Genomic DNA, 12,324 nt, shown 5'->3' with positions numbered 1-12,324 from the left:
GACAGATGTGAAATGAGCATGTGGTCTTGGCTCAGTTCGTGTTGCCCATCTCACAACTGGAACTAACTGGCTTGATTGGATAAAAGTGCGTGCTTGGCTGGCTTTCCTTTTACCTTCTGGAGCTCTCCATCTAGATCAGGGAATGGGGGCTATGTGGGTGAAGCTTGCACGGCCAGAGCCTCTGCTGTATGTGAAGGCTCCAGTGCTGCCAGTCTGGTAACATTCATCACTTTTTCAAATTCCATGTAGTTATTTCCCCCTCTTGGGTTTTGTGGGGATTCCAGCATCTTAACACTTCAAATCCTTCAGTGTTCAGGTGAACCTCATAGAAACAGTCAGGGTGAGTCCTGTCAATTCTGGGCGATGTATCTCTGGCTGGGGGTAGTGGTGGTAAAGAAGGGAAGGTCAGAAGACTGTTTGCTGTTTTACGTTGTGGAAACTGCATAGCTGCTGTTGCCAGGACATAAAGGAATGAGTCACGTCAATATTATGACAGAGTTTATTTGATATAAAACCATTAAGATACCTTAAGTTTGTTGGATGGGCACATTCATCTTTGGATTCACGCAGTCAGATTTAGTGTGTGTTCCCTATGATGCTGCTTTGCAGTTAACTCAGCTTCCTTTAGAGAAGACTGGTTAAATTCTAAAGGTCTGTTTTCTGCTCTGAACAGATGTTGATAGCTGTTTCCTGCTGGTACAGGTCTTATAAATGGAGTAGGATGAACAGTCCATACCTAAAATATGGCATGATAAAAGTTCAGCTCAGCTCCTGTCATTCTGATAGATAACATTACAGGGCCACCTGTGCCAAACTGAAGTAGTTTGTTAGAGCTGGACTAAGGTTTGGGGTTTTTATTCCACCGTTATTTTATGTTGTTTAATGGAAATCTGTCCTTTAGGCTATTTTGTGACCATTCAATTTACTGTAGGTTTTTCAGTTAGTGACATGTCTGTCATATCCTTCAGAGCAATAGCTACATAGCCAAGTCGGCTTCATAAATTGAATAAAGGCTCAGTTCATTTTAAAAAAAGACAGATTTACATGGCTGGATAACAGGGGTCTTTCCCTTTTAATATTTCTCCTGGGCAGCTGGTTTTTATTGTTGAGGCCATTCTTATGAAGTCCCTGCTGAGAGTGATGAGTGCATGTTGGCCTGATAAACTTTAGAGTAGCATGGAGTGACAGACGCATGCATCAAATGAAGGTTACATGAACATCAGGATATCTTTCAGGGAATTGAAAGCCTTTGGTTCCTGAAAGTTGAAATGTCTCCACTGTTGTTACTAGCTCCTTTTTCTTATCCTTTTCATCTGAGTGAATTTTCATGGATTTATGATTTTCCAGCAGGCCTGTTCCTGGCTGCTTTGTGTATATCATGAATCTCTTCCTGGAGTGATGAACTCAGTGTTGCATAGTCCATGGGAATCCTAGGTTCTCAAAAATCCTAATGCAGGACTGTGGGGATTATCTCCTGGAACTCAGTTGCAGCAGTAAAGATTTTTGTAAAGTTCAAGCTTCACTGAGATTCTCTCAGGAGTGGAAGAACTCAGTCTGCATGTTGCATGGGTGGTGCTGCTCCTATGCATCTTAAGAGACAGCATGGCCTACTGAATAGGATAATGGGTTGGGGCTTTGGTGACCAGGCTCTGTTCCCCTCTCTACCACTGACCTGCTGTGTGGTGATGGGCAAATTACTTCATCTCTCTGTGCTTCTGTTTTTCTTCCCACCTTTTGTCTGTCTTGTCTGTTTAGCTAGTAAACTCTTCAGGGCAGGGTTTATCTTTTAATTGAGTATAATGGGGTTCCAATCTTGGTTGGGACCTCTTGCAGGGTCGGGGAAGTCAAGACTTCATACTCTTGTGTGGTGATTACTTTGCTTATGGCACCAGACTGGCCAAAAGCTGAGTGTGATCTGATCTGTGTTGTAGCTTTGTTTCTGCTGGCAGTTGGACTAGTAACTCTGAATGTGCCACATGGCTTCATTTCTGCAGTACGTTTCATACCAAAAGGGTCTTAGTGTGTAAAGTTTAAGTGACATCAGTACAGAACTGAAATAACAATAGCAAGCTGTCACAGAGGAAGAAGCTGTGGAGGATCAATTAGGGAAGTGAGGAGAGCTAGGAGGAAGATAGTTTTAGGAGAAGGATTTTGCACCAGCAATGGCAAGATGGTTGGAAGGGACAGAGGAAGCAGCGTTAATCAATGGGAAAGGGAGAGGAGCAACGTCTGAAGCGGGATGGCACTGTTCCTTTGAGTTTGAGAGGACAATTTTTAATTGGAACCAAAAATGAGTGATGAAGTTGGGTGGTGGGTTTTTTGGTGGTGTGTGTGGTTTTTTTTTTTTTTTTTTTTTTGGTTTCTTCATTCTACTGTCCTATTTGTCTGTTTTGTCCTCCTCTTCAGTCCTGTCTCCCGTTTAGATTGTGGTCCTTGACAGCGAGGACTGCCATGTTTGTTACATGTCTGGACAGTGCTTAGCACATTGAGGGCCCTGATCTTGGATGGTAGTTCTGAATGTGGGAAAGATAGGGCCATGTGTTAAATCTGACAATGGTATCTGCACGTGCAGGAATCTGGGCAGGGAGGAATTGGGGAGTCCACAGAGGAGGCTCTCTGCAGCCATCAAGGTGAGAGAGGGGTGAAAGGGAGGGTAAAGACTTCGGCGGATGAGGAGTCAAGGCAGTGGCAACAGGGAGGCTTCAGTTTGTCACATCACTTCAAGAGAGTCTCTGCTAAATATTCCATGCTATTGGCTGAGGAACTGAAGGCCTGAAACGTGGCAGAGTCGGCATGTCTTTTGAGGACTGAAAAATGAACTCCTCTTCTCTTCTATAAGCATCCATTAGCTGCCAAAATATTAATTGGAGCTGTTTGTTAGATTGTCCAAGAGGCAAATGAGCAGAACGTACTTGACATAGCTGGCAATGAATGGCCATGGTATGCTTTTCCCCACCTAGTATTCATGTGTATATCGCCCACAGATCACCTGCCTACGTCCCCTCTGCTCTAAGCACTATCTGTTGTGCCATTGCTAATATATTCACTTTTTCCGGTACGTGCCTATATAACTAAACCAAACAGCTTGTTGGATAAAATGAATGGCATGGGAATTCTCATCTGCCTCTTCCTGCTTTCACAAGCTGGGTTTCACTATTGCTGGAGGAACTCAGAGTTTTCAGGGGGGCAGGAACATAACTCATCTGAAGCGTAAACAAATGTTAAATGTATTCAGTAAATACCAAACTGGAAACTTCCCAAGACGACATCTGTCTCCTAAGTGTCTGACAGTGGAAGTGCCCACGGGGAAGTTGACAAAGGTATTTACAGATAAAGGGGGAAAAGTCATGCTGATTCTAATCAGCGGCTCTGCTGTTCAGTTGGGGAAGAGCCAAAACTCTTTAGCCTATGGTGAGCCATATGTTTTAATGCCATTACCATGTTGCTCACGTAAGTCTACAGTGCTCCTGTGTTGGCTCCTTTGCATCCTTTCCCCATTGTCAGAAGAGACTGAAGGGAGTATAGAGCATAATGTGTTTGAAGTGACTTTTAATTAAAAAAAAAAAAAGTCAACAAATAACTTTGTCAAAGGGAAGGACTCTGGATTCTGTGACTCTAGCTGACCTTAGAGGAGGATAAATAAGGATGCACATGTCAGATTCATTTATGCTTTTACTGTTTTTGGTATATGGTACTGTGTGTTACTAACACTTTGAGGTAGCTTGTGCCATCTCCTTCCTTGGTCACCCCTAAAAACTTCCTGGGTTTGATTTAGAAAATGAGATTAGATAAATTTATTCAGTAAGGATGAAATTCACCCTTCAGCAGTGAATTTTGTCCTTTGTGCAATGTCCAGAGTATTTGCCCTTTTTCAGTACTTGGAAATCCCTTAGGAATACAGGAAATACGAAAGCAATATTGTTTAGTTATCCAAAAATAATTGAAAATATTTTTTCAAGGGTGACCATTGTGGGTGCGTAGAACTCCTGTTCCCTTCGGTAGACAATATGTGCACGTTTTATCTATCTGGGCAACATCTAGCACAATGGGGCCTGGATTCTGGTTGGGGCCTCTAGGTGCTAATGTTATACAAATAATCTTTTGAGGGCAGAATTACCCCTACATGAGTTTAAAAAAAAACAAATATGAAGAAGCTAGACGGTTCTTATTTTTTAACCATTTTTTGTGTGCAATTTGTATTACTTCAGATCTACGAATATCCAGTTGATCTCAAAACCAATCAACTGCCCTTCTTGCGTAATCCAGATATTCTGGTGGGCGAAAATGACCTGACAGCTCTAAGTTATCTCCATGAGCCTGCTGTCCTACATAATTTAAAGGTTCGATTCTTGGAATCGAATCACATCTATACCTACTGTGGTGAGTATTACAATATATCTACATCAGGGTTTGTGGATTTTTTTGCACTGTTTAATAATTTCTTATATGCTAATACTGATCTTTTTATAACAATTTTATATTTACATAGCTCCTCTTATCCTCATATACAGTAAAAGCTGTGTTATCCAGCACTTTACCAGCTGGAAAGCTCTGGACACCAGCATTTCTGATATCCATTAAAAGTCCAGTTGGTGCAGGGCCGGCAGGCTCCCTACCTGGCTCTGCGTGGCTCCCCGGAAGTGGCAACATGTCCCAACTGCTCCTAGGCAGAGGAACGACTACAGGGGCTTCGTGTGATGCCCCCACCCCAAGGGCTGGCTCCGCAGCTCCCGTTGATCGGGAACCGCGGCCAATGGGAACTGCAGGGGAAGTGCCTGTGGGTGGAGGCAGTGCTCAGAGTTGCCTGGCCATGCCTCCACCTAGGAGCAGCAGGGACATGTCACCGCTTCCAGGGAGCCGCCCAAGGTGAGCACCGCCTTGATCCAGCACCCCAAAACTCCTCCCACGCCCCAACCTCCTGCCCCAACCCCTCTCCTGCACCCAAATTCCCTCCCTCTTAGTTAACTGGAATTTTTGACTCTCTCTCTCACACTCACACACTCTCACACACACACACACACACACTCACACACTCACACGTGCACACACACACACCCATTCCACCAACATGCCAGATAACAAAGCTTTTATCGTATTCATTAATTAAGCCACACAACACCTCTTTGGAACTGATGATGTAATACCTGTCTTAACGATTAGAGTGACTGAAGTGCAGAGAGGTCACTAGCAGAAGTAGGAGTAGAACCCAGGTGTCTTGTTTCAGCCGATAAAAGGTGTTAGGTTAAGAAATAAACAGAAATTAGACTTGGCCTAAGTTACTCTAAGTATAGAGGAGTGGGAAATTGAGCTAGTTAGTGTGAGCACAAGTTAGAGAGAAGTCGGAGACCGTAAGATGGGAAATTTGAAGTTAGCAAGGATGTAACCCCGGGTTACATTTTGGTTATAACTGGTTTTAGCAGGGAGTTTTATGAGTGTGTTTTTTTGAGAATTTGGAATGTTATTAAAACGCTGTCTATATTGATAGCAGGAGAAGGACATTGATTCAGATGTTAATTTAAATTATGTGTGTGTTAAGAGCCAATAAAGAGATGGTGGAAATGTGAATATGGTAATGGCTATGTTTAATGTTAATTAGTATTATAATGGGTTATAAAAGGAGTAGCCTTGCTAAATTGCAAGAGAGCTCCAATTAACACCAAAAGGGTATTGTTAGGTTACAGGATTATAAACTATACTTCATTCTGTTGTCAGTGGACTGATCACCTATTGATATGCTCTTCCCTCTTTGAAAATGAGTATAATTGTAGTACCTGTGTAAATGATAATTGTATGCCTGTTTGCTTAATTAATAATTTTTCTCTGAAAGTTTGGTTCTGTCATTCAAAGTGCCATCCAGGGTCTTCTATTTAATTAAATTGTCTGTAATGGACCTAGAGGCTTGAATTTGAAAACTGAGTTTGGTTTATTGCATTCTTAACTTTAACAACTTGACATGAATTGGGAACATTTAAAATTCAAGGTTAAGCTGTCCTCCTGTCTCTACCTGTAGCCACCAGACCATACTCCTCCTACAGCAGGTTAAAATAACATTAGTGTCAGATTTAAGCCCACAAACCCAGAAAATATTTAGAGGAAGGCTTCTGATTCTATCATCCTCTCATGCTGTTGTCAATAGTTTTTGTAGCACACATACTCTCTGATCCATGTAGACAACCCTCCCAAATCCATGGGGATACCATGGATTGATTGATTTCCCCCCGGCCTGGATAAGATTACAGGATGGGGTGGGATGCCATGTTTTTGGATGACTGCAGTTCCTAAGCCCAGTGGTGTGACTTTATGATGAACTGAGCAGTCTGGATTTCCTACAGGAAGGGAAAGGAAGTTTTTAAAGATTTTTTTTTTTTTTAATTCAGATCTTTCATGTTCCTTTAACATGATATGTGCATTTAATTTCTGTTAATCTTATGGTTTTGCATTTTCATCCGAAATCCAGAAACCAAAATATTTTGGGTTCAGTGGATGTTCAATTATGTGGATATGGCTTATCCACGGCAGCATCTTTCACCTTTTTGGGGGCAGGGAAATGCCCAAAGGGCCTACTTCATATGATGGACTTCTATTCATCTCATATATTTTATGCTCCTCTTCCATAGCTTAATGTGAGCTGTTCTTTTCACCAGTGCATTAACCATTTCTACATGATTCAAAGAAAAGCTGATATAAGAACCTGGACCCTTTTGTTCTATGCATTCTTTGAATCTCCTTGTTTTAATAAAAATAAAAAAAGAAAGAAAGAAAAAAGGTTCTAAACTATTGTGACTTCATTTTAATTCTAAAGTCTGCATGTTTGTCTGTTTTATTTAGGTATTGTTCTTGTTGCCATTAACCCGTACGAACAACTGCCAATCTATGAACAAGATGTCATCTATGCATACAGTGGCCAAAACATGGGGGACATGGATCCTCACATCTATGCAGTGGCAGAAGAAGCCTACAAGCAAATGGCTAGGTGGGTGATATGTTGGTTAAGAGGCTTACATTCAGAACCATGGCTGTTCTTCCTTGGTGGTGGTCAAGATTATATAATTCCAATTCATACCAATGAAAATAGTGTAATTTATGGAGGACAAGGCAAAATTTTGCATCTCAGCTAGGAAGAAAACCCTACGCAATATCTGGGCCTTTTATCTTCATAAACCCAACAAAAAAGGAAAACTTACCTTGAGAGCCTTATGCCCGCCCCCCCTTCCCAAAGTGGGGTGCACCACACTTTTTCTGCTCCCAAACTCACCTCAGCAGTCTTTCAGCAGTCCTCTGGTCTGTGAGGATTCCAACTCTTTAGAAGTTCAGAATATCCTGGTTCCTGTGGCAGCATCCTATCTGGTTGTCTGCCTGATGCCAGTACACGTTGTGGTACACCAGCTTTCACTGGTCCCTAGTGGTCGTGGCAGCTTCAATAAACAAGCGTTTCACAATTCCTTTTTAATCAACTTTTTGCTGAATCTGTAGATGACCTCAATATGTGCTGAGTGGAGTTGTACATCAGACTGCCGCTCCATCCCATGTAGACAATTGGCTAGTGATGAGACACTGTAGGGCAGCCCACTAGTTCACGAGGTCATTGGGAACCCATACATTTTTTTACAGATGTAATTGACCCTAGAATCTCCGGTCACGTTGCCCCTATGTAAGCAGGGTGACCAGACATCCCGATAATAGGGGCTTTGTCTTACATACACAACTATACCTCAAAAAAAAGTGACCTGATACTTCGCACTTGCTACCTGGTTACCCTAGGAGTGAGTTCCCACAAGGACACACAAATCGCTGTAAATGACTTGGAGCAATCAGTCTTGTACTGGAATTCTTGAGTTAAATAATCTGACTGAGGCCAAAAACAATTTAAATCATCCATGTTGGAACCTGTAAGCTAATATGCCAGGTAGAGTTTAAAAAATCCCCGAGTGCTTTCGTACATTGATGAAATGTCTTGCCTAGCCCTTCTTCAGCAGTGACCTAAGAGTGCATATCTGTGGTTCATTATGTTTTTACCATTGGTATTCTTTATAAGGCAGCTCTGTCATCACTGCTACAAAAGCAGGACCGCAGTCCATGAGCCAAATTCAGGCCACCACAAGCCTGTGCAGCTCCACTGGCTGAAATGGAATGTTACCCACCCATTCCAGGTCTGCACTTGGGCTATTGTATTCAAACTCAGCACAAACTTTGAGTATTGCATTTGTTGAGAGCCAGGAGTCTATGCAACTGTTTGCTCTCTAAGCGAACATAAGAACGGCCATGCTGGATGAGACCAAAGGTCCATATAGCCCAGTATCTTGTCTTCCGACAGTGTCTTGTCTTGTCTTACCACATCTTACCTGACTGTAAGAGCCTGCATAAGTATTTAATGCCTATTTGCTTCAGTCTTCACTAAAAAAAGGTTAATGGTGACCAGATACTCAACACAATTAATATTAACAACAAGGGAGGAAGGAACATACGCCAAAATAGGGAGAAAATAGGATAAAGAACACTGAGGTAAATTGCATGTATTTGAGTTGGCAGGACCTGATGAAATCCATCCTAGGGTATGTAAGGAACTAGCTGAAGCAATCTCAAAACTGCTAGCAATTATCTTTGAGAACCCATGAAGGACTGGTAAGGTCCCAGAAGACTGGAGAAGGGCAAACACAGTAACTCTCTTTTTAAAAAGGGGAACAAAGAGGACCTGGGGAATTGTAGACTAGTCAGCCTAACTTCAATATCTGGAAAGATACTGGGATAAATTTATTAAGCGATCAGTTTAAGCACCCAGTGGATAATAGGATTATAAAGAATTTCCTTCTCTGTCAGACCTAGTGGATGGGGGTGAAGCAGTAGACGTGATTAAGGCTGTGAATCATTCATCTTCCATGACCTCTGTGAATTTTGCAGTGCTGGTGCAGCTGACCCCAGGACTACCCCAGCAGCTGGGGAAACCCAGAGGCCAGCTGCACTGGCTGCTGCTCTGGCAGCCTCAGACAGCTGGTCCCCTTTCCTCCCCCACCAAGCAGCAGTCGTCTGCAGGAGCGCCCCAATCCCAGCAGGTAAGATTTAGTCACAGGTACTTTTAGTAAAAGTCATGGACAAGTTACGGGGCCGTGACTTTTTGTTTATTGCCCTTGAGACTTTTACTAAAAATACCCATGACTAAAACGTAGCCTTAGACATGGTATATCTTGATTTTAGTAAGGCTTCTGCACTGTCCCATATGATGTTCTTGTAAGCAAATGTGGTCTAAATGAAATTACTATAAGGTGGGTGCACAACTTGTTGAAAAAAACCATGCTCAGTGAAATTATCAATGGGTTGCTGTCAAACTGGGGGGGATATCTAGTGGGGGCCTGCAGGAATCAGTCCTGGTACTTGGATAATGGAGTGGAGAGTATGCCTATATAAATTGCAGGTGATGCCAAGTTGGAAGGGGGTAGGATTAGAATTCAAAATAACCTTGAGAAATTGGAGAATTGGTCTGAAAGAACAGGATGAAATTCAATAAAGACAAGGGGAAAGTACTACACTTAAGAAGGAAAAACCGATGTACAACTACAAAATGGGAAATGACTGGCTAGGTGGTAATACTGCTGAAAGAGGATATGGGATTTATAGTGGATCATAAATTGAATGAGTCAGCAATGTGATGCCATTGCTAAAAAGGCTAAATGTTCTGAAGGGGTATTGTATGTAAGACATGGGAGACAATTGTCCCACTTTACTCAGCACTGGTGAGGCAATAGCTGGAGTACTGTGTCCAGTTCTGGATGTCAGACTTCAGGAAAGATGTGGATAAATTGGAGAGAGTCCAGAGGAGAGCAACAAAAATGATAAAAGATTTAGCAGTCCTGACCTATGGGGAAAGATTATAAAAAACACAAACTGGGCATCTTTAGACTTGAGAAAATAAGCCTGAGGGGGGACTTGATAAGTTTTCAGGCATGTGAAGGGCTGTTAACAAAAGGACAGTGATCACTTTGTTTTCCATGTCCACTGGCTGTAGGACAAGTAGTAATGAGCTTAATCTGCAGCAAGGGAGATTTCAGTTAGATCAGGGGTCCCCAATGGATGGCGCCTGCCGGGGCAGTTGTGTGCACCTGCAGGACACACTGCCACCGAAATGCCGCCACCAAGCGCGGCCACCTGAGAACCGCCCACCGAAATGCCGCCGAGAAACGGCAACGGCAGTGGGGTGTTTGATGCCCGCCACAGTCTGTTGGGAATAGGAATGTGCTATTCCCACAGAAAGGTTGGGGACCACTGGATTAGATATTTTGAAAACCTTTCTAACTACTGTATAAGGGTAGTTTAAGCTCTGGAAAAGGCTTCCAAGGGAGGTTGTTGAATCTCCATCACTGAAGGTTTTTAAGAACCGGTTGGACAAACACTTGGCAGGGATTTTCTAGGTTTACTTGGTCCTGCATTGGTGCAGGGCGCTGGACTCGATGACTTTTTCAAGGCCCCTTCCAGCCCAGCATTTCTGTGGGTCTAGTATTCTATAGTTACAGCCTTTGATTCTTAGTGGAGAACTAATGCAAAATACTGTGTTAAACTTAAACCATTAAAAGTCTGACATCGACCCATAAAAACAAGAAAATGAGCTAAAACATGGAGTCCAATCTTGATAGGTATTGAGTGCCCTTGGGTGCTATTGAAGCTGATGTGTTGAGGGTAGCACTCAGCATGCTGCAGGATCGGACCCAGGGCGGATGATGCCCCTTGTTTCTCGGTGTTGCTGAGACCAGTGAAAGAGGACTTGCAATATTTAGATAGTTTTTCCTGTGGAATTTCTTGAGTATACTCATTATCACATTAGTGTTTTCTGTGTTTGATATACTTTTATTCGTTTTATTTCTTTGAATAAAAGAAGGAAATAATGTGTCACTGAAACAGAGTATAAGACTTTATCCATGTATAATTGTTCTGTAGAGTTCCTCAGTGGCAGTGTGAAGGAAAGTACTTATTGATATAATGGAATGTAGAAAAGAGTTTTTTAATACCCCCTATTGATATAATAGCAACTTCCCTAAGGAGCCCTACGGACCCTTTGCATGGATTACTGATAAAATACACTCCATTTTCCCCCTTTGGGTACTGACTATTTCAATATGGATTTAATTTACATTATGTCAACAAATTATTGACCTCGAGATGTGAAAGACCCGGACAGGTTTGATCTTGACATTGGGAGTTGATGTATTTAAGACCATAGCGAGCCATGTCATCTGTAGGGCACTTTTCATTTTTGCAGCAAATATGTATTGAGGTAACCACACAAACTGTCTTAGGATATTCAGAATTATTTGATATTTAGAATTAACTACATGACATTCCTTTACATGGGGAGGAATCTGTGCCAATGGAAGATGCTAAATGGGCAACAAAAGAAAATGAATGTTTCTCTTTATGCACAGCATGGGTGGCAGCAATGCGAGCTTCCTTGTACCACCTTGCCAATGTGTTTTCAAACTTGCTTTGAGTGCACCATTCCTGGAGGTGAGAAATGGTTCGGTCTCCACAGCCACAGAATTCTGCTTGCCTCTGCTGTGACTTTTAACACAGGTAAATGTGCTGGTTGTGGCATTTAGAACAGAAATGAGACCTTCAAGCCATTTTGAAGAGCCACCAAATAATTTCCTGGGGACAGTTTTTATATTTGTTGCTAGCTGACTGGGTGGGACTTGAACTAGTTACCTGGAGGTGGAATGTTTCCATATCCCATTGCCATTCTTTTAGTGAGTGAGTTCACCCAGTGACTGATCGTGCATTAACTTAATGCCATTTTAAGACTTCCCAGAAAGCATCTGATATTGCAGGTGTTTTGTCTGCCGGTCGTAATTCTGAAAGATTTAAATCAAATCTGGTCACGTTTTTTCTCACTAGCTGAGGCAGTCAAGTTTTTAATCCTGAGCAGCTTTACAGGAAAGTTACGGGACAAATGTGTGAAAAATAAAAGATGTCAAATGTTTGAAAAATATTGACACTATTAGCTCTTGTCCTGAGGAACTATTTGGGAAAGGTTTGAAAACTTTTGGGAAATAAAAACAAACAGATTTATGTCTATATTTCTACTCATTAAACAAATCCAGGCTGACTTGTTGCTTCAGCCACAAACTGCTGAGCCAGTCATCACAATGGAGTGAGGACAGCTCTAGTGAGCGTCCTGCACTCATGCTGAACGCTGGATTATTCAGGCATTACAGCTTCAGTGCAACCATCCGTGTAAGTGAATAGAAGCATCCTTGCATACCGATGCAGAGCACTGGGAATTGTGGCCCTTTACAATGGCCTGGAAACCTTGTTAGCATTTTCCATAGAAAAATGTTT

General features: G+C 42.2%; 1 protein-coding gene across 4 annotated transcripts in view; it reads left to right on the top strand.

The window, feature by feature from the left end:
• The window catches only part of MYO5B (myosin VB), a 357,700-nt gene that overhangs the window by 116,789 nt on the left and 228,587 nt on the right, over positions 1-12,324 (top strand). For all 4 annotated transcript variants that reach the window (XM_043546335.1, XM_043546334.1, XM_027817527.3 and 1 more), the window contains exons 3-4: positions 4,209-4,380; positions 6,829-6,973. In XM_043546335.1, the coding sequence (XP_043402270.1) occupies positions 4,209-4,380; positions 6,829-6,973 (317 nt within the window). The remainder of the gene's footprint in view (positions 1-4,208; positions 4,381-6,828; positions 6,974-12,324) is intronic.

Source organism: Chelonia mydas, chromosome 5, assembly GCF_015237465.2.
Source record: "Chelonia mydas isolate rCheMyd1 chromosome 5, rCheMyd1.pri.v2, whole genome shotgun sequence".
Lineage (NCBI taxonomy): Eukaryota > Metazoa > Chordata > Testudines > Cheloniidae > Chelonia > Chelonia mydas.
Note: the sequence above shows the minus strand (reverse complement) of the source record. Positions and strands in the feature narration are given on the sequence as shown.